The sequence below is a fragment of the Pollachius pollachius genome (assembly GCF_949987615.1).
Source record: "Pollachius pollachius genome assembly, chromosome: 3".
NCBI classification, from domain to species: Eukaryota; Metazoa; Chordata; class Actinopteri; order Gadiformes; family Gadidae; genus Pollachius; species Pollachius pollachius.
In genome coordinates, this window is record NC_136936.1 from 49,322,052 (window position 1) to 49,340,047 (window position 17,996).

At 43.7% G+C, this 17,996-nt stretch overlaps 2 protein-coding genes across 2 annotated transcripts; both read left to right on the plus strand.

Annotated features, from left to right (window-relative positions):
* The first annotated feature begins 1,982 nt into the window (after positions 1 to 1,982).
* Positions 1,983 to 4,627, plus strand: hoxd4a (homeobox D4a). The gene is made up of 2 exons (XM_079733353.1): positions 1,983 to 2,442; positions 2,850 to 4,627. The coding sequence occupies exons 1-2, from the start codon at positions 2,025 to 2,027 to the stop codon at positions 3,146 to 3,148; spliced, it is 717 nt and encodes a 238-aa protein (XP_079589479.1). The 5' UTR covers positions 1,983 to 2,024; the 3' UTR covers positions 3,149 to 4,627.
* Positions 4,628 to 6,355: 1,728 nt separating this feature from the next.
* hoxd3a (homeobox D3a) lies at positions 6,356 to 15,142 on the plus strand. The gene is made up of 4 exons (XM_079733285.1): positions 6,356 to 6,731; positions 10,852 to 10,911; positions 12,542 to 13,089; positions 13,515 to 15,142. The coding sequence occupies exons 3-4, from the start codon at positions 12,645 to 12,647 to the stop codon at positions 14,258 to 14,260; spliced, it is 1,191 nt and encodes a 396-aa protein (XP_079589411.1). The 5' UTR covers positions 6,356 to 6,731; positions 10,852 to 10,911; positions 12,542 to 12,644; the 3' UTR covers positions 14,261 to 15,142.
* The last annotated feature ends 2,854 nt before the right edge of the window (positions 15,143 to 17,996 follow it).

Here is a 17,996-nt window from a genome sequence, read left to right on the forward strand (position 1 = left end):
GACAGAGTCACTCCAAGTCCTCGATGTAATTTTGTTTTGCCTAAAGGAATCTCGTTCTCGACATCATAACCCAATTATACTTTTCAACACCCACACAGGTCCATTCTGACTTCAATGTCTTAATAATATATACTATATTCCAAGCCTAGACTACCCCTCATCACCACACTTCAGAAAGTTTTGTATCTGACTTGTATGAGGGTATACACGCTATTTCATGTGAAAATAGCGTATACACGCTATTTCACCCTATCCTGCAGTGAGCGCGGGGTTGTATGACTAGCAGAACACATTTTAGCCTGCAGGCTATTATTTTTGTTTTTTTTTGCATTGAAAGAGTTCTGGTTCCTCGTGAGTTCATTAGGACTAGGGGAACTCTTGCACTCTTTCAACTGTCAGTTGCAGCAACAGTAATTCAACTTTCAGATATTTCTGTTAACGATTTTGTTTTGACCTCTGTGCCTTTATCCTCATACTCAGAGAAGTGTGCTTCCAGAGCACTTAGTTTGACATTTTAACTCTTCTGAGAAGATGTGTGGACTTGACTCATTAAAGGTGTTCTTATTTGTAAAAGGGTATTTGCCAAATCGTTTTTTACATAAACGTAGACTTGCTGCATGGTCCTACATCATGTGCTTCAGGCCTACACTCACAATCAGGCTTACATGCAGTACAGGCAAGCCCAAGGCGGTGCCGTCATAATAAACCGTCAGAGTTCACACCACAAAGCACCTGATGCAGAATCATGAACCCAATCCGGGTCCACACTTGTCATTTGCTCCTGTGACGATGCAACGACTTCCTGCTGAAACATTTTGGGTGAACGTTATGCTGTCTGACGTCATGACGTTTCCTTCTTTCTTTCTTCTGTCGAACCAATTATCAGTTGGTCTTCCGTCGTCCATATATACCCTGTAGAACCGAATTTGTGTGATGAAACCAGAGTCACAGATTCGATTCTAGGGGAGTATATTGTCGATGAAAACACTTCGATGTATTGACCACTTGCTGTCCAATTAGCATCTCTCGCTTGATGCAGCCCGGCCAGTCACAGCGTCTGATTGTTCATCCCTCATCTGTTAACAGTTACATTATAAACCCAGTGGGATTAAAAGACCTACACATGTAGGCAAATATTATTAATTATTCGTTATTAGGCCTGTATAAAAACTGTGAATTATAGGCCTTTCACCAAGTAGAGATAAAGGCATATCAATATATTTGGTAAGCATACGAAATGACAAACTATGGTCAAATAAAACTAAGGACAGAAATAAATGATGCATTTCAATAATCAGGGAACATAATGGTATTATTTGTTCATTATTTCATCTGGTTTTCCCTTGGAAGACCTTCTCTTCGGGTCGCTTCTGTCCTATCATTGATTGTCAGGGCGACGGCAGTCCAGAAGTGGTCTTAGACAGTGTGTGTGAAAGGAGACGAGCAGATGAAGGGATGAGATTCGTGTAACTTTTGGATGACCCCTTCCCCACAAAGACTCTGCTCATCAATTGTCCTCCGTCATTATTCGCCCCTTTTATGCCGCAGGGCTTTTGTAGCTTTTGTTGGTTTCTCGCTGTCCAACTCCAGCGTTTCAGTCGGACGCTGTTAAATAATATGAAACATATTCTTACAAGAATAAAACGAGCTAAAGTATAGTGATGAAGGGGTTTTTGATACTCATAAATGATGTTGTTTATACTGGGGCTGCTGCATGGGGTTATGAGTGTGTTTTGTTTTATGTCGTCTAATTATTGCTTAGGCATTGTTTTTACTTTCTAAATGCATTTACTGAAACCAATAACAGGTTAAATTCTAGAATAGTTGAATTTCCCTCTGAACTAGTTATATCAAATTGCTTCTCTGTGTATGTTTACTCGTTTATGGGATTGCTAACCCTCTATTGGCCGACATGGTCACATGGTCTGCTAACTTTATTCAGTTGACACCAAGTAGGAGGGCTTTATGGAGGGTGGAAAAAAGACAACTCGAGAAAAATTTGTATTTTCTACCTTCAGAAATTAATGGCCATGAGTTCGTATATGGTGAACTCAAAATATGTGGACCCAAAATTTCCTCCTTGCGAGGAATATTCACAGAATAACTATATATCCGACCAGGGCTCGGACTTCTTCAGTCCAGCGCAGGACACAGACTTTCAGCAGCACCCAGGGCTCTACACACGGCCAAATTACGCGGATCAGCCCTTCAGCTGCGCCACCGACGTGCAGGACGGCGCGGTGCCGCCTCGGGGTCATGTGCACGGTGCGGCCGGCCGCCCCAGCCCGTTCACCGGCGGCCGGGATGAGCAGAGTTCCCCGGTCCAAATGACCGGACCCCGGACTTGTGGACAGGAGCAAAACACAAAGAGCCAAAATGGGATACAAGCCAAGCTGCCGGCCGTAGTTTATCCCTGGATGAAGAAAGTCCACGTAACTACTGGTAAGATTTCCTTCTGCCTCCATAAAATGATTTTCTTGGTGGCCGGCTGAGGGTCCCCCGTTTTAAAGGGCTAGAGAATTCATCAGTGTAATATTTATGAGAGTCTTTGAAGGCCTCACCAATTACACAAGTCATAAATTTTTATTGCTCAGGAAATAGGGCACAAGGTCTGTGCGCTCTTAAAGCGCTCCTGGCGCGGTGTAATAGTGTTCAGGTGAACTAGTTTGAGGGGGAATGGGAGATACAGTAGAGTTACATTCCTGCCCTGGGCTCGTGGTGGTGGTGGGGCGGGATGCCTGGAAGTTTGGAAGAGTTGGGTGTCAATATTTCAGCTATGTTGTTGTTGTTTTGTTTTGCGGTACTCTGAGGTGACATTCGGGTTCACTTTCCTCTTTGTTTCCCCACAGTGAACCCGGATTACACCGGATCCGAACCCAAACGCTCCAGAACAGCGTACACCAGACAGCAGGTTTTGGAACTCGAGAAGGAATTTCATTTTAACAGGTATCTGACTAGACGGAGGAGGATTGAGATTGCACACACTCTTTGTCTCTCGGAGCGGCAGATCAAAATTTGGTTTCAGAACAGAAGAATGAAATGGAAGAAAGACCACAAGCTGCCGAACACCAAGGGCCGCTCCGCGCCGGCGGCCAGCCATATGCAAAGTATTCCGAAGGAGAACCAGACTGATATCACAACTTTATAGAGAAAAGTTCAATTAACTGTACATTATACAAAGAGTGTGTTTGCCTTTTGCATGGACCCGAGTCGTTTTACGCAATTTCTATTCAACGAACTAATGACCCAAGAGGAGGTGAACCAGAATAGAGTCAGAAATCAACCCCTTTTCCCTCCAGGAGATACGAGCATCGGGCCTGTTTTAGAAGGTTTAATCCTCCAATGGGCACAGTATTACGCAACAAACTTTAGATTTTGGAAATATATATAAAAAGCATTCATTTTATCACCGACTTTATTGAAAGTAGTCACTCGTGTCCACATGCATTGGTTCTGGGCTGTGGATTTGCTCGAAGCGTGGGGTTACATTTTCTTTCTTCAAATTATACATTTTAAATATATATTTTTCTGTAATGGAAATACTCCATACTTAACGAAATATACTTGAAACATTTTTCAGTGGCATCACAACTCAGAAACTTAGTTCAGTAAGTCCGATAGAGGCCTACACGCAAATCGTTTCTATGTATTACATCGTTTAATTTATTTTGTACAACAATGCATTGAGTAGTTGATAAATATTGCCCAAACATTCCGATGATATTCGTATCTGAACACTATCCTGAGTGCCCTTAATTGGTTATAAATCTCTCTTGACATCTTTGTAAACAGTGTGTAATTTAAAAGGTTCATACCGCCTTAAACTCGAAATAAAAGGTTTGTTGTTCTTGCATGCCACCAAAATAATGCTCCTTAGATTTCTCTAATTCGAATGATATTTTTCCAGAATATTTAGAAAAACGAATGAATTCCTTATTTCTTTAAGTATTTTTTTTTTGTTATTTATTTTGTCAAACAATTGTATATTTTCGTGTAGCAAGTTTAAATTTATTCAATCAATGTTTTTTTTATAATTGTAAATGCATTGGAACTCTTTATTAGCATGCCATTTACGCAACTCCTAGTCGACGTTCTAAGTTAACGTCGAATCCTAATCATTGACATCCATTCACACCCAACGAACCAGGGGTTTTGGCGTCACGTTCCAAGACGACTACTCATGTACTCCCCCACCACTCTCCTAGGAACAAAACGACGATTGTTATAGTAAACTCTTCAGAATACGCGCTGTGGAGGGTTACAGCGATGAGAGGTGCAGAAGGTATTTAAGTGAAGTTCGACCATGGCAGCCGTGCAGGTTCAAGCAGGGGACACTTCTCCTGCAGCCTGAGACACATTTCAGCCGCGAGGACTGACCCCGGGTACCTGACCTCCTGCAGCCACAGCATTTCTCCCACACACGCGATGTGCGCTGATTGTGAGAAAAGAAAAAAACAAACTTAAAACCAAGGATTTATAGCTATTTTCCAGTGAATAGATTTCACGATTTTAAAGGTATTGAAATATTTATTTGATCAGCTGCAGCCCTGCATCGTTCCAATGAATGGATTTGTCCCATGTCTCTTTGTTATTGTATTTTATTTTTGTACCTGCGTTTTACATTGTATTGTGCATCCAGATGTGAAAGTTATATTGGAAAATAAATATTTCTACCAGCTATTGAGTTAAGTGGTTACAAATCAGTTAATTAAGAAGCATTTGATTAAACAGGATATAGTTATAATTCCCAATCCCCGTTCTCTTAAAATCAGAAATAATTACTTCTGGAAAATACTTTTATGTACTGAGTATAATGTAAAGGCAGGCCAATATAAATGTTTTGCATATTGCAATTAGAATATCCCTCGGTGCAGATGTCTGCCAAAGAGCGGAAAAACCCGAAGGCTCATAGATTTAATGTCCAGACGTTCAATGAGGAGAGGAGATGTAATTATTGAAGATAGGCCTAGTTATTCATGTACAATGAGTATAGCTGTAAAATATTGATAATTAGCCCTGTGGAGGACTTGTTTCCATGTCTATGAGATTAGCAGGCACGTTTTGAAAAAAAACGTTTATAAAACTTGATAGAAATCGTTCTGGAAGAAATTGGGATTTGTTTGAATGTTTTATTTGTTTCAGGGAGGATAATAGGCTCAGTATTCATACGATGGGGATATTTCACATAATTAAGATAATACACTTACGGGAGAATGTACAACAGCAATACACGAGCCTAGGCCTACTCAGCAACACAAACAAATACGCAAACTAACAATACACACTAAAGCCCAACTGCCAATATCCTACACTGTAGGAATTTAACACACGATAGTACATTTAATTCCCAGTGTCACTCCATTGGCCTGTGTGGATAGGTCCATTCGTTTTAATGGTTATCTGCACACCCCGTGTTGCCCACCACTTTTATTAAATTGCGAAACTTGTTGGTTAGAAGAATAAATAACATCGTGTTACAGCCCTACAAGCCAGTAACGACGCTTAATTCTGCATGTAGGCACTGCCCTGATGAACAAGCCACTCTGGCTGAGTCCTTCAGTGCGGGAAGCCTTCGGGTATCCCTACAAGCCTGGCAGGGGGTCGGGTCTACCTGGCTTCTGGAAGATCCAGTCAGATAAACCTGTAACTTCACCAAAATACGCCCTCACTCAGACACAGTGAGGAGCACGGCGAGATGCAGCCTGACATTTGAAACAAAAACATTTCCCTTTAAATGTTGGGCAGTGTGTCCGTCTCCATGACTACCAACAGGCCTGGGCTCGCCCGCGTGCAGGATATATGGGCCGCCGTGACACTCCTGTCTGCTCATCCATGCGTGTGGCTTTGTAGTTACACGTGCACGCGCCTTATGGCTCCTGAATGAGCCGCGTAAACAAAGGTGATGGGTACCAACCGCCCGTCTGCTGGAGAGGCGACAGCACCCTCACATTTGGGCGGAAAAAACAGAGAAAACAAAAAAGAAAGGGGGGGGGTTGAGGGTCTGGGGGGGGGGGGGGGGGGGGGGGGTAGCCTACAATGGGTAGAAATCGTGAAACAATCATAAGCATTATGTTTAAATGTATATCCAATAACTAGTGGGTTTTGATAACGCCGGCCCATTGAGGAATATCCGTATCCAAAGATACGATTACATAATTACGCATAGGGTGGTTCGCCCCGTGGCAGGCTACTATCATCAAAAGCGAAACAAACACCGTAGTGCACATTTAGTGGACCTGCACACAAACAGAACGCAATCAGGTCAGAGACGCCGGTGCGTGCAGCGGGAGCCACGTTGACCTACATGTCTGAGAGGAATAAACGCGAGCCAAAGGCACTGCCATTTCCAATGACATTGCACCGAATGTAGAATCCCCCGGTCGTCGCGTTGGCCGTGGCTCACACACGGCCATATTTGATTCCCAGCTGTTGGTAGCGGCCGCGCCGAGCGAAGACAGCCCCCCCCTAAGATGTATTAAACTGTGCTGTCTGCATTGTGAGATATAATTCCGGAGACTATACCACTAGGCTCTCTATGCTTGACCACGTGATTGTCTAAATAATTAATGCAGCACGTCCCCTTAGAAGCGCCGCGGCGTCATTAATCCAGAGGACTCTATCTGACTTGAAAACTGAAGCGATCCCCAAGAAAATAATATCCGACCGGTCCGGTACTCGGAGCGACTGTATCCGTCACTTTAGCGCAACATCCGAGGGGCAATGGATGCTCGGTAGGTAATTTTTCCGCTTTTCTGTGACTGTGGAAGTGAATGGCGATATGTGTCAAATTGATGATCTATTGCGCCCTTTGATGTGTGCGCTCTAAACAGATTTATAGTGTGTTGCAGTGTAGTCACATTTGTGTGTGTAAGGGTGTGTATGTTTTATTTTTAATACGCTGGCCATGCCATGTGTATGCTTGCAGGTTAGCCATGGAACTTAAATGCTTGATATAATCTCTTTTTTTCTAATTACGAAAGAGTTGCTCGCTGACTATTTATGGAATCGCCATTCTTGTTAAATACAATTGTGTAAGGCTCCCCCAGTCGGAAGTTTCATGATTGCATGGGGTATTTAAATGAGAGCCTTCCTTCTAGGACAACATTTCACCCGGTAGCACACTATAACAATTATTTATAGATCAATTATCAATTTTATATTGTTAAAATAAAACAAATCACGTCGTTTCGTGATTGGCTGATAAATGTCGTGTGTAATTCCTAGTATTTGTTATTTGGTTGAACATCGGAGTTTTATTCTGGGGAGTTGGAGGAACTTTGGGCAGGTTGGCAGACCTTTCTGGTAGTGAATCATTGGCAGTCATTTTTTAAAAGGGTGCTTGGCTGCTGGGGGGCCGGGCGAAAACTGTAAATCGTTCACTTTTATTACCCCCTGAACATATGCTGCGACGCTAGCGGGCCGAGCCTCAGAGCCACAGCTCGGAGCCTCTCTGCCCGCCGCCTTTGCCAAGAGCCTCTGCTCAGAACCCCGACTCAGAACCCCGACTCAGAGCCTCTGGTCAGAGCCTCAGCTGAGAGACCCGGGTCAGAGCCCCTGCTCAAAGCCTCTCTGCCCGGAGCCTCTCTGCTCGTAGCCCCGGCTCACTCACCGTGCCCCCAGCCCGGAGCTTTCACCGCCGCACCTCCATCCTTCCAGGCGCTCAGCAACACAATCTCACACTTTTTAAATCATTTTTCTTATTCTTCGTTGGGGAGAAAGACAATGCATTAATTTGATAGCGACGTCAAGGCTGTTCTCCAGCCTGCCGTCTGCAGCGACGTGTCAGACCGCTGGCTCGCCAAACAATAGAGGCTTATTCTGACGTTTATTTCCATACAATTTCGAGTTTGAGTTCGAGTCCATTGTTGAAAAATGGTATCGATTCAAAGAATAGTATATAAGTATAAAATGCATCAATAACGATGACATAAAGGGCCTGTATATGTGACTATTGTCCATGGGGTGTAAGTACAATTGTTAAATATTGTTCATAGCATCAGATTCATGTAGGGCTATTCTGACTTTGCCTGGGCACACAATTAAAATCAGCTTATTACACACACAAACTAAACACATAGATAAGAGCATTTTCAAAGTAAACAGCACAACAGTAGACGTTTTATTGTTGCAATCCTGAAACAAGTAAGGAAGAAATGCATCGAAAACCCTAGATTTAGCATGTTTCATATCATCAAAGAATGTCACAATGCCGGTATGAGTGAAGCAGGAACCCAGAAACCTGTACATATAGGCTATATATGTAAGGTATAGGCCTGCATCTCAGATGGGAAACAAACGCCACCCTTTATGAAAATGGATTCGTGAGGTAAGAAGCAGGCTGACAGAATACAATCTGATCACGTGAACAAATATGCTTGTATCTCAAGGCAGTGCCTTTTGTCATCATAAAGGTTCCGAAACGCCTAAATCCTAATGCCAGCCCGACATATGTACAACCTATATGTTTTGAATTCCTGCAACATTTCCACGCTTGATTGATTGCCAGGGATCTTTTGGGGGAATACGGAGACCGTGTTGGCTTTTTATTGGTAGTTGAATGCGAGCCATTCCATTCTATCGGGAATACTGTCTGCATTGGTATATGGAAATGTCTGAAAAACAGCAAGATCAGGGTTAGGACAGCATTGTCTACAGAGAAAGGGTGAAGGATTTATTCTAGAGACTGCGTGGAAAGCAATTGAGTCTGAGGGGGCCACTGCTATATGATGAATTGATACACAGGTAAGCAATTGCATGGCAAAATGCAACCTTTAACCATGGGTTAATATAATGCAAGGAAATAAACGTGATTTATTTCATTCAAGAAGGCGATGCTTATTAATATTGCTCTCGATGCCAATTAAATGGATATAGAGCCACGGCGGCTATGCATTTCAAAGCTGTAATGGATGTTTCAATATTTATTTTTAAATATTGCTGACAGAATGCTTGGATGTTTTCGAACAGTTTTCCTTTTTAAATGAAAGCCCACCGAACAGAAGAACTACGGGCAGAACTTTTCATTTGGTTCTGTTGGATCGTAAATCACCTTAATTTGTTGTCTTATCGTCAAGGTGCCGTAAGCTTGATTTATGTGGTTATAACTATGGCTTTGTTCACCTGCAACCTTATATTCTACATGTATTGATATTAGGCTGTGTATCTGGAGAGACACGAGACTGGATGATGATATAGAATCAATGCAGATGCTTTCTATGTTTATTATTTCTGTGGACTTTAACCGTGGACCCTCATGTGTCGATGTATATTCTTTTAGGCCGTTTTAACCAAACGATTGGCCTGAATCAAACGCTTTTACGATTCATTAGGCCACTGACTGATGTGTGATGTATCATAAGGATTTCTATGAGAATTCAGCTTTTCTAAAGTCGACTATTTGCCAAATGTAGGCCTATTTATGACAACAGTTTTGAACAATGTTTTGGTTCTATGTAGGCTCGATTATACCAGATTACAAGTTATATTTGATTCTCTTCTGCACTGAGGGCTGCTGCGCTACTCCAGACAAGATACTTTTATATTTACCACAAATACTCCTAAATTAGGATCAAACACGGCTGTGACAAATCGACTAAACTGCTATATTCTCAGAAATGTGGAGCAGCAGCCTCGCCAAGAAACAAACATCAATTGATCCTCGACAGTAAATACAAATAAAAGCAACGTACGTCGTCGACTATACTGAGGACAATAATATTCAATATTTTTTTGCAAAACCCATAAAATATTTGTAATAATAATAATACTGAATAACCTTTTGTTTTATTATGATGTGTACCCACGGTGCGTAGGCCGGCTAAGAGGCTGTGATGAAGTGCGTAACACGTCCTCATGGACCGCTCCACGCACAGGCCATTGTGCGCACCAAACTCACCGTAACAACGCGTAGGCGAAAACACTGCTGCGTGAAAAGACGACCATGTCTGCCACTAGACGCGACACTATGTATTCAAAAGCCCTCAAAATAACACGTCCCTGTAGTCCGAGGGCCCGATATGGAGGCGTATGACCTACTCCTTAGAAAAAATCCAAATGGAAGGCACTCTTTAATTTAACGGCTTAATATGCAATTTAAGTGCATATTAATTCTATATGACCGGTCTTTTCTATTCAAGGAGAGAATCTAGGAGATTCAGGATTCAATTAGGAGCTTTTAACAAGGCATTTCCTGAGATTTATCCCCTCCGTCCTCAGTCCCTGGCCGTCGACAGTCTCTTCTCTTTCGGTGTATCCTGAGTAAAAAGGCCGTCGCTCCGTCGTGGACGATTCGAGAGCGAACCGCTCGTTGTTCATTAAACTTTGTGGTAATGCTGAATGACCCAAAGGTCACCTAAAAAGCTTATGACTGCTAAATATTTGGTCTTGCTCTTTGTTCAAAAGTGCACATGCAACACATTTTTCTTGGAAGCCCCGGGTGTGTTTTCTTGGTACGCAGACCCATCTCACCAGCCATGGAAATCACTTTATTAGACTTGAAGATAAAATAGGTTAGATGTTGTTTTAATTCACAAGTTTGTCCACACAATATTTAACCCGTTTTTTTTCCATGTAAATATATTGCCGTGTTTATCATATAATTAATGTCCTATACTGATAAAAATGTGTAATAATGATAACAAAATATAAATAGTAATAATAATAATTATATAATTATAATTAATCATATTCGTATTAATAAAAAACATAGGCATAATAATAGTGATATAAAGAGCTAAACATCTATCTATCTTATTTGTGTCCATTAGTGAAAGTAAACACAAGGGTGTTTAAACTTATTCCATGTTTGATTAAAATCCAAAACGAGTGAATGGATGGTTTGCTTCTCCCCAGGTCCAGATGTGAGCAGTGATGAATGCGTGAGGAGTAGGAAGCACATCTGCGCAAATTACGGTGAGTGATATTTATTTGATGAAAACAAAAACAAAATATGTAACAGCGAACCGATCTCCTGAATGAAAGGAAGCCGTGATTTAGAGTAATAGGCTATACCAGAGAGGCTGATGTCTTCGACCGACCGTAAATCACACACAAGTTGGAAAAGCTCTTGGGCAAGGTAATAACAATGCACTAGGCCGAACCTTTGGCTACGATTGGTTACTAAAGCAAACGAAAGCATGCTAAAACGTCAAAGTGTAGTCCTCAAATAAGCCTCGTACCTCCTGACTAAAAACCACTATAAATAAAAAATAATAAAAACAATCCAAAAACGTACTTTCGCGTTCATTAACGACTGATAATACCACGAATAAAGCCGAATCTGCACGCCTCAGATACCTGATAAAAATCATATAACGACATCGACATGCACGAATTAAATCAAAACGCAACAGAAAACTAGGTTGGTTTTGCCTCTCCAGCCACCGAGCAGCCCGGGACACGGAGCAGCTTCGGCCGGCTGGGAGCCAGGAGGCGAGCCGCGACAGCAGGAGCCCCTCAGACGGGGCCTCCGTTTATAAACCCATTGCTCACAGGCACAGCTCATTGAGGATAAAATTCTTCCCCCTGCCTTCCACCTACGCTCAGTTTTACACTTCTAAGAGTTCCGCGTCTCCAGGAGGAGTATGGTGGGGCTTTGGAGTTCTCTCCGGGGCGTTTACAACCATCACATTTGCGGTCATAAATTCTGCTGCAGTCCACACTGACAGGTGCAATTGTTATGCACGGCGACCACTTTGCCTTCAGGAGCCACCAGCATACAGTAGTAATGTAGACACCCGACGTTTGATTTAGTTATTATACAGATATACATCCTCCCGATGAAACACACAGCACCTGTTCTAATGTTAGATATTGACCGTTGGCTTTTTACGATACATAAATTAGGCCTGTCTTACTTAAGTTAAACACTTTTTATTTTTAAACGTACATCATCTTGATTGGACCGAGCAGAGAGGAGACAGGGCCGTTATATCTCCTTATAACTGCGGAATGAAATTAAAGATATCTGGATAGGCCTTTCCCATCATACCCTAACGCACCCATCCCCCACCACAGCAAAGATCCGCCATCACAGCCTCTCCAACGCATAGCTCCCATCCCGGTTAGACATCAGATGAGTCCGTGTGGCGTTATACACGTTTTATACACCGTGTGAGAACAGCTTGGTGAGCTTTGGGATGAGATGGGTGGGGGTGGGGGGGTTAAGGTGGATGAGTTTCTGTTCAGTCTTTTGATTAGTGAAAGGGTTATTGTGTGCGCGTCTCAAAGCTGATTCAGCGGATTTCTAGAGGAGGCCTAAAGCCTCAGCCGAGCCTTTGACAGAAGTTAAAGTTTAACTTTTGGCGCTCTCACAAATGGCCAACTGGAATGGGGGATGCCCATGGCTGTAGCTGTCCACATCTAAACAGTGACTCTTGCCCCACAGGAATATGATATTCCAAGAAATATTTTTGATTCAACATTTTACAAAGTGATATCTTAACGTTGTGTGTAGGCCATGTCTTGCGCGTAAAGTGGAATCCTTAGAAGGATACCTCATGTCACATGCATTAAAGCCTGATTTGTGTCTCCTATTTTATAGGCCACACAAAAGAGCGACAGTGGGAAACACCCATCACGTGATCGCGGATCCCCCCATGCCATTGGCCAGAGGCGTCGGCCTGCTTTCGCCTTGAACCCACACCATGCAGAAAGCAACGTACTACGATAACTCTGGACTTTTTGGAGGCTATTCCTACCCCAAACCAGACTCCTATAACTATGGCCCGGCGGCCCACCAGGCCTACACCACGTCCAGCCTCGAGAATGACTACCAGGCCTCGGTGTGTCCCATTCAGACCACGGCGGTTCGCCCCCCCACCCTTAAGGACACGGACCTAAACGGAGACTGCATGCGTCAGGCCAGCAGCAATCAGGGCAATAGTCAACCGCCTAGTATTGGGGAGCCGCCAGCCGCCCCGCTGTCCGCCACGTCCCCCGCCCCCAACTCCTCTTCGTCACAGAAGAAGAAGACCCCCACCAACGGCGCTTCTAACACCTCCACCCCGGTTATTACAAAGCAGATCTTCCCGTGGATGAAGGAGACCCGACAGAACGCCAAGCAGAAAGGCAGCGGCTGTACGTCCGCAGGTACTGAGAACTGATGCACGCTTCTTCTCCGAGGGCGAGACACAGAGCTTATTATTAACTTATATGGCCTGCACGAGTGTACACAGATGAGATGGGTGGCCGTTTGTTTACCGTGAGTGTGTGTGTGTGTGTGAGTGAGTGTGCGTGCGTGTGTGTGTGTGTGTGTGTGTGTGTGTGTGTGTCTGTGTGTGCAGAGAGAGATAGCTGGAGGGAGAGAGAGAGAGGGAGAGAGAGAGAGAGATGGAGAGAGAGATAGAGAGAGAGAGAGAGAGAGAGAGAGAGAGAGAGAGAGAGAGAGAGAGAGAGAGAGAGAGAGAGATGTACAGTCATATTGTGTGAATCTGCATCTACTTGACGAGTGGCGACCGATGTGGAAGTGAATTAATGTGATTGATGACTTCTCACTTCTCACGGTCTCTTTCCAGGTGAGGTGAGCGACGAGAAGAGCCCGCCTGGGCCCGCCTCTAAACGGGTCAGGACTGCTTACACCAGCGCCCAGCTGGTGGAACTGGAGAAGGAGTTCCACTTTAACAGGTACCTGTGCCGCCCGCGGCGCGTCGAGATGGCCAACCTCCTGAATCTCACCGAGCGCCAAATAAAGATCTGGTTTCAAAACAGACGGATGAAATACAAGAAGGACCAGAAGGCAAAGGGGATCATGCACTCTCCCCTCGGACACTCCCCCGACAGGAGTCCGCCGATGAACGGCCCCAGTCACCTCGGATACTCCGGGCAGATCCCGGGCGTCAACACCCTGAGCTATGACGCGCCGTCGCCCCCGTCCTTCGCCAAACCCCAACAAAACATGTACGGCCTGGCCGCGTACACGGCACCGCTAGGCGGCTGCCTGCCGCAGCAGAAGAGGTACCCGGGGTCCGAGTACGAACATCACAGCATGCAGAGCAATGGCTTTGCCAACGCTAATTTACAAGGCAGCCCCGTGTACGTCGGTGGGAACTTTGTTGATTCCATGCCAGCCTCGGGCCCCATGTTCAACCTCGGCCATCTCCCCCACCCCTCCTCCGCCAGCGTGGACTACAGCTGTGCCGCCCAGATCCCGGGCAACCACCACCATGGACCCTGCGACCCCCACCCCACGTACACAGACCTCACCTCACACCAAGCGTCTCAGGGAAGGCTTCAGGAAGCGCCTAAACTTACGCATTTGTAATATGTGGTTTCCAACGTGTGTGCCAAAAGTATGTCGCGCTGTTTTATTACCTCACTTAGTCTAATAACACTCCGAGCGAGTCATGTGTATTATTACAGTATTATTGATATTGATATTAATGCTATCGTGTGATTATTTCCCTAAATTCAGCTCTGTCCATTTCCTTTTTTATTTCAGTTTGGAGGATTCGTATGCAACACGTTAACTCGTTTATTTTCCTTTGTTGTGCAATGAGCAAATTTGGAAACAAAAAAAATTATGTTCCATTACTTGAAGGTGAGTCCGTATAACACGACATTAGAATGTCATCTTTAGTAGAAAAAATTACGGTTAGTAAAAAAAAAAGAAGAAAAAATCCCAATCTGTTGTCATATCCCGTTTTGATTCAAAGGTATCGTATTTATTTATTTTATTCCCATTGCGTCGCATTATCTCTTGTACTAGCATATCGCCTATTTATTGTTTAACGACTTTTGTATTGCACATTATTTATCCTTTATATGCGAATATTTAAATGTGATGTTTCTTTTGTATGATTGGAGGATTATTGCACTTGAAGCGTGCAGGTGAAACAGGGTTCGGCTTTTGCTCGCAGGGTAAGCCTATTGTTGGGAAATGTAATTTCTAATTGTAAACGTGGGATTTAAAGGGACGTCTGCCGGTGTGTGAGCATCACTGGGCCCTTCGTGGTTCCACTTTTGTGTCAAACTTCGAGGCTAAAGCGAAACGTAGACTATCGAATACTAGGCATCCATTTACAAACCAGCATGTCATTTTGCGTAGCTCATTTCTACTTATTTTACTCTTGGTTTTACCATTGTTATTTAATTCAGTTTGGATATCCATACATTTACGAAGGCCTAATGATATCGAAATGTTATATTTTATTGTGTTTAACATTTTGTAAATAAAGTGCTCAAATATATTGCACAGTGTGGTGCTGCGTCATTCCTAGGCCTCCTAAAGATGGGAGAGACTGAGCAGTGGCAGACGAGGGTAACAAGGCGCTATTGACGTGCAGTTGCAGGGCACTAAAACAGGCGAAACCGCATGGATCGATAGCTGAGAGTAGCCTTTAGACTGTAGACTCGCTATCAGTGCGTCTGCGGTTCTGGAAGATGGAACAGGCTGCTCTCCAAGACGGTGGTTTCTGGACTAGGCCTATACTGTGGGGATGTCTGTCAATATGTTTTTTATTTGTATAAAAATATACATGTTCAAAAATATGTCCAAATGCGTAATAACACGTTTGGAAACCTTAGGGCCATATTCAAATTGCATCATTACACGATAGGCAAATAACTGAAGGCTATGTGATACACATGGAAATGTATATCGTATATATATATATATATATATATATATTTTTTTTTTACAGTTTCTGTACATTTAGGAACGGAGATGTCGAATAAAACGTTTAAAAACATCCAAGGGAACGACGCAGCTCCCGCTGCCCGAGTGACTGTGATGTTGCCCGGGGTCCTGGTGTGTTCCTCGGCTTGTTAAAAACAGAGGAGCAGCCCAGCAGAAAGGGAGCGAGGTGGGGTGAGGGGCACAGAGTGTGAGAAAGCAGAGAGAGAGGAAGGGAGGGAGAGAGGGAGAGAGAGAGAGAGAGAGAGAGAGAGAGAGAGAGAGAGAGAGAGAGAGAGAGCAGTCCATCCTTTATTGCTCCTGGAGAGCCATTTCAAAGCTCATTAATCAAAAACTCGTCGCTTTCAGACTCCTCGCTGATTCTCCTCCTCTGAACAAAGCATTTGCATTCCAGATTCAACTAACAACTTCAAACTGCGCGGGACAATCTAAACAGGGTTTAAGGAACCCAAGTGTGGTTAAAAATGTACCAAACTATCTTTGATTTAAAGGCATATCGGGGTCGATTTGCAGTATCGGGACGGAGGTCATAATATTTGTGTGGTTTGCTGTGGACCAGGTCGAGGGGGGAGGAGGCCCTGTTTCATTATCCAGCCCCCCTCATTTCATCTGCATCATTTGTATTCTTAATCATAGAGTCGCTCCAAAACTAACCGAATTAGAGCTTGAGATTTGTGCGAAAGGGAAGCTAAACTGAAGATATTCGCCCACACGCATGCGTTGCTATTTGGTTCAGGGGGAAAATAGTTCATTAATTATCCTTCTTCATCCGAGAGAAGAGCTCTGGGTGTAAAAGGAGAAGCATATGGAAACATGCTCCGTTACAGTATAATATTAGTGTGATACACAGATCTGTGCTATTTATGAATGGATGGGACATGCAGGCCTTGTTTTCACATAATGCTTTGGAGTATTTCTGAGATGTGCATTGGCCTAGAGGCAAGGGGGGTTAAACAATATTCAATTCTCTAGCTGCATTTGATTAATACAAGTGTTAAATATAATCAGAGTGAGTCAATAAAAGCTCTTGTGAAAACTAAACAATTTCAGTGAATTGGAAAATCAGCATCAATAAAAATACAGCAAGGCATACTGAATTTAAACTGAATTTATACAACTTAAAAAAATGTCATCACTTCTAAATCACAAGGTCACTTGCATTCCGACCAGGGAGGAATATATGCCAGGCTGTTATAGAAACTGGAATATTTGTCTCTCAGATCCTTTACAAACACGGTGGATGGGATCCCAGCAGCGGGGGTGGGGGGGGGCCCGGATTGGACGGGAGACGCAGGCCACGCCCCCTCGCTGCTGGCTAATATTTACGCATGGCGCCCGGGCGAACCTACAGTAGGCTCTCTAATGACAACAGGAGGCGCTCACTGTCATTAACGGCTTCACCGTTGAGGACTTATTGCATGGTGCGGACGACAGGATAACGAGTTTAGTTTTCTGTATGACTATTGTAGTGAGAAACACTCCGGCCGTCTAGGATGGAAACGTTTCATGGACGGATTTCATCTCCAACGCGGACCCACAACAAACTCCCCTGTGTGCCAGCCATCCGAGGGCAGGACTGAACGACGGTGTTTCTAGATTTCGATGTCCAACTTAGTGCCCTGTTAGTATAGAAACCGGTGTTGAATTCGCAGGGAAAGATGGATATGCTTGTACGCGCAATGTAGGCTGCAGATCACGTTCCCATCAGCTCGTCTCTGCAGAAGATATCGCGAGGATCCCTTTCAGCGAGTCGAGGGAAACCATCTCCATCCCTAGAGATGATTAACCTATTTTCCTCCAGAGGCGAGCCCAACCTGCTGCGGATGCATTGGACTAAATAGGGTTGCAAAACAAATCAAACTATCGATGCATTCGCGATCTTAATATTTTGATTTTAAATGCGTATTATTGTTTCACAGGTAAGACTCAATGGAGTTTGGACCCTCGACTTAATGCATTAAGACTATTGTATTTACGACAAACAATAAACACGTGTATATTTGTGTTTAATAGCAGGCCTACAAGGATAACGACAATTTGATTGGACGATTTGATGGTATGGTGAAAGATGGGAATTTGTAAATAAATGAGGGCTGGGAAACGGGCCTTAGCTCGGTCTGTCTTCATTAAAAGTTCCACCATGTCGTCATCTCATTAAGGCGAATATGACATAAGAGCCTCCATTCTTCCAGGAACCATCGTTCTCCCCCCTGAAGCATCCGATTCAATCCAGTTCTTTAAACATATTCACTGTTGTGTACTACATTCAACATTCAATAATCAATTTTCGGTAATTTCTATCTCCTGTTTGAAATGATCGTATAATTATTGGTGCCCTGCTGGACTTCAACTTTTCAAATAAACA

What these genes read in the sequence shown, in the direction of transcription:
- hoxd4a (XM_079733353.1), top strand. Translation starts at nt 2,025, where the DNA reads ATGGCCATGAGTTCGTATATGGTGAACTCAAAATATGTGGACCCAAAA. An exon ending in GAAAGTCCACGTAACTACTG is followed by an intron (nt 2,443 to 2,849) that starts GTAAGATTTCCT and finishes GTTTCCCCACAG; the next exon opens with TGAACCCGGATTACACCGGA.
- hoxd3a (XM_079733285.1), top strand. Translation starts at nt 12,645, where the DNA reads ATGCAGAAAGCAACGTACTACGATAACTCTGGACTTTTTGGAGGCTAT. An exon ending in CAGCGGCTGTACGTCCGCAG is followed by an intron (nt 13,090 to 13,514) that starts GTACTGAGAACT and finishes GTCTCTTTCCAG; the next exon opens with GTGAGGTGAGCGACGAGAAG.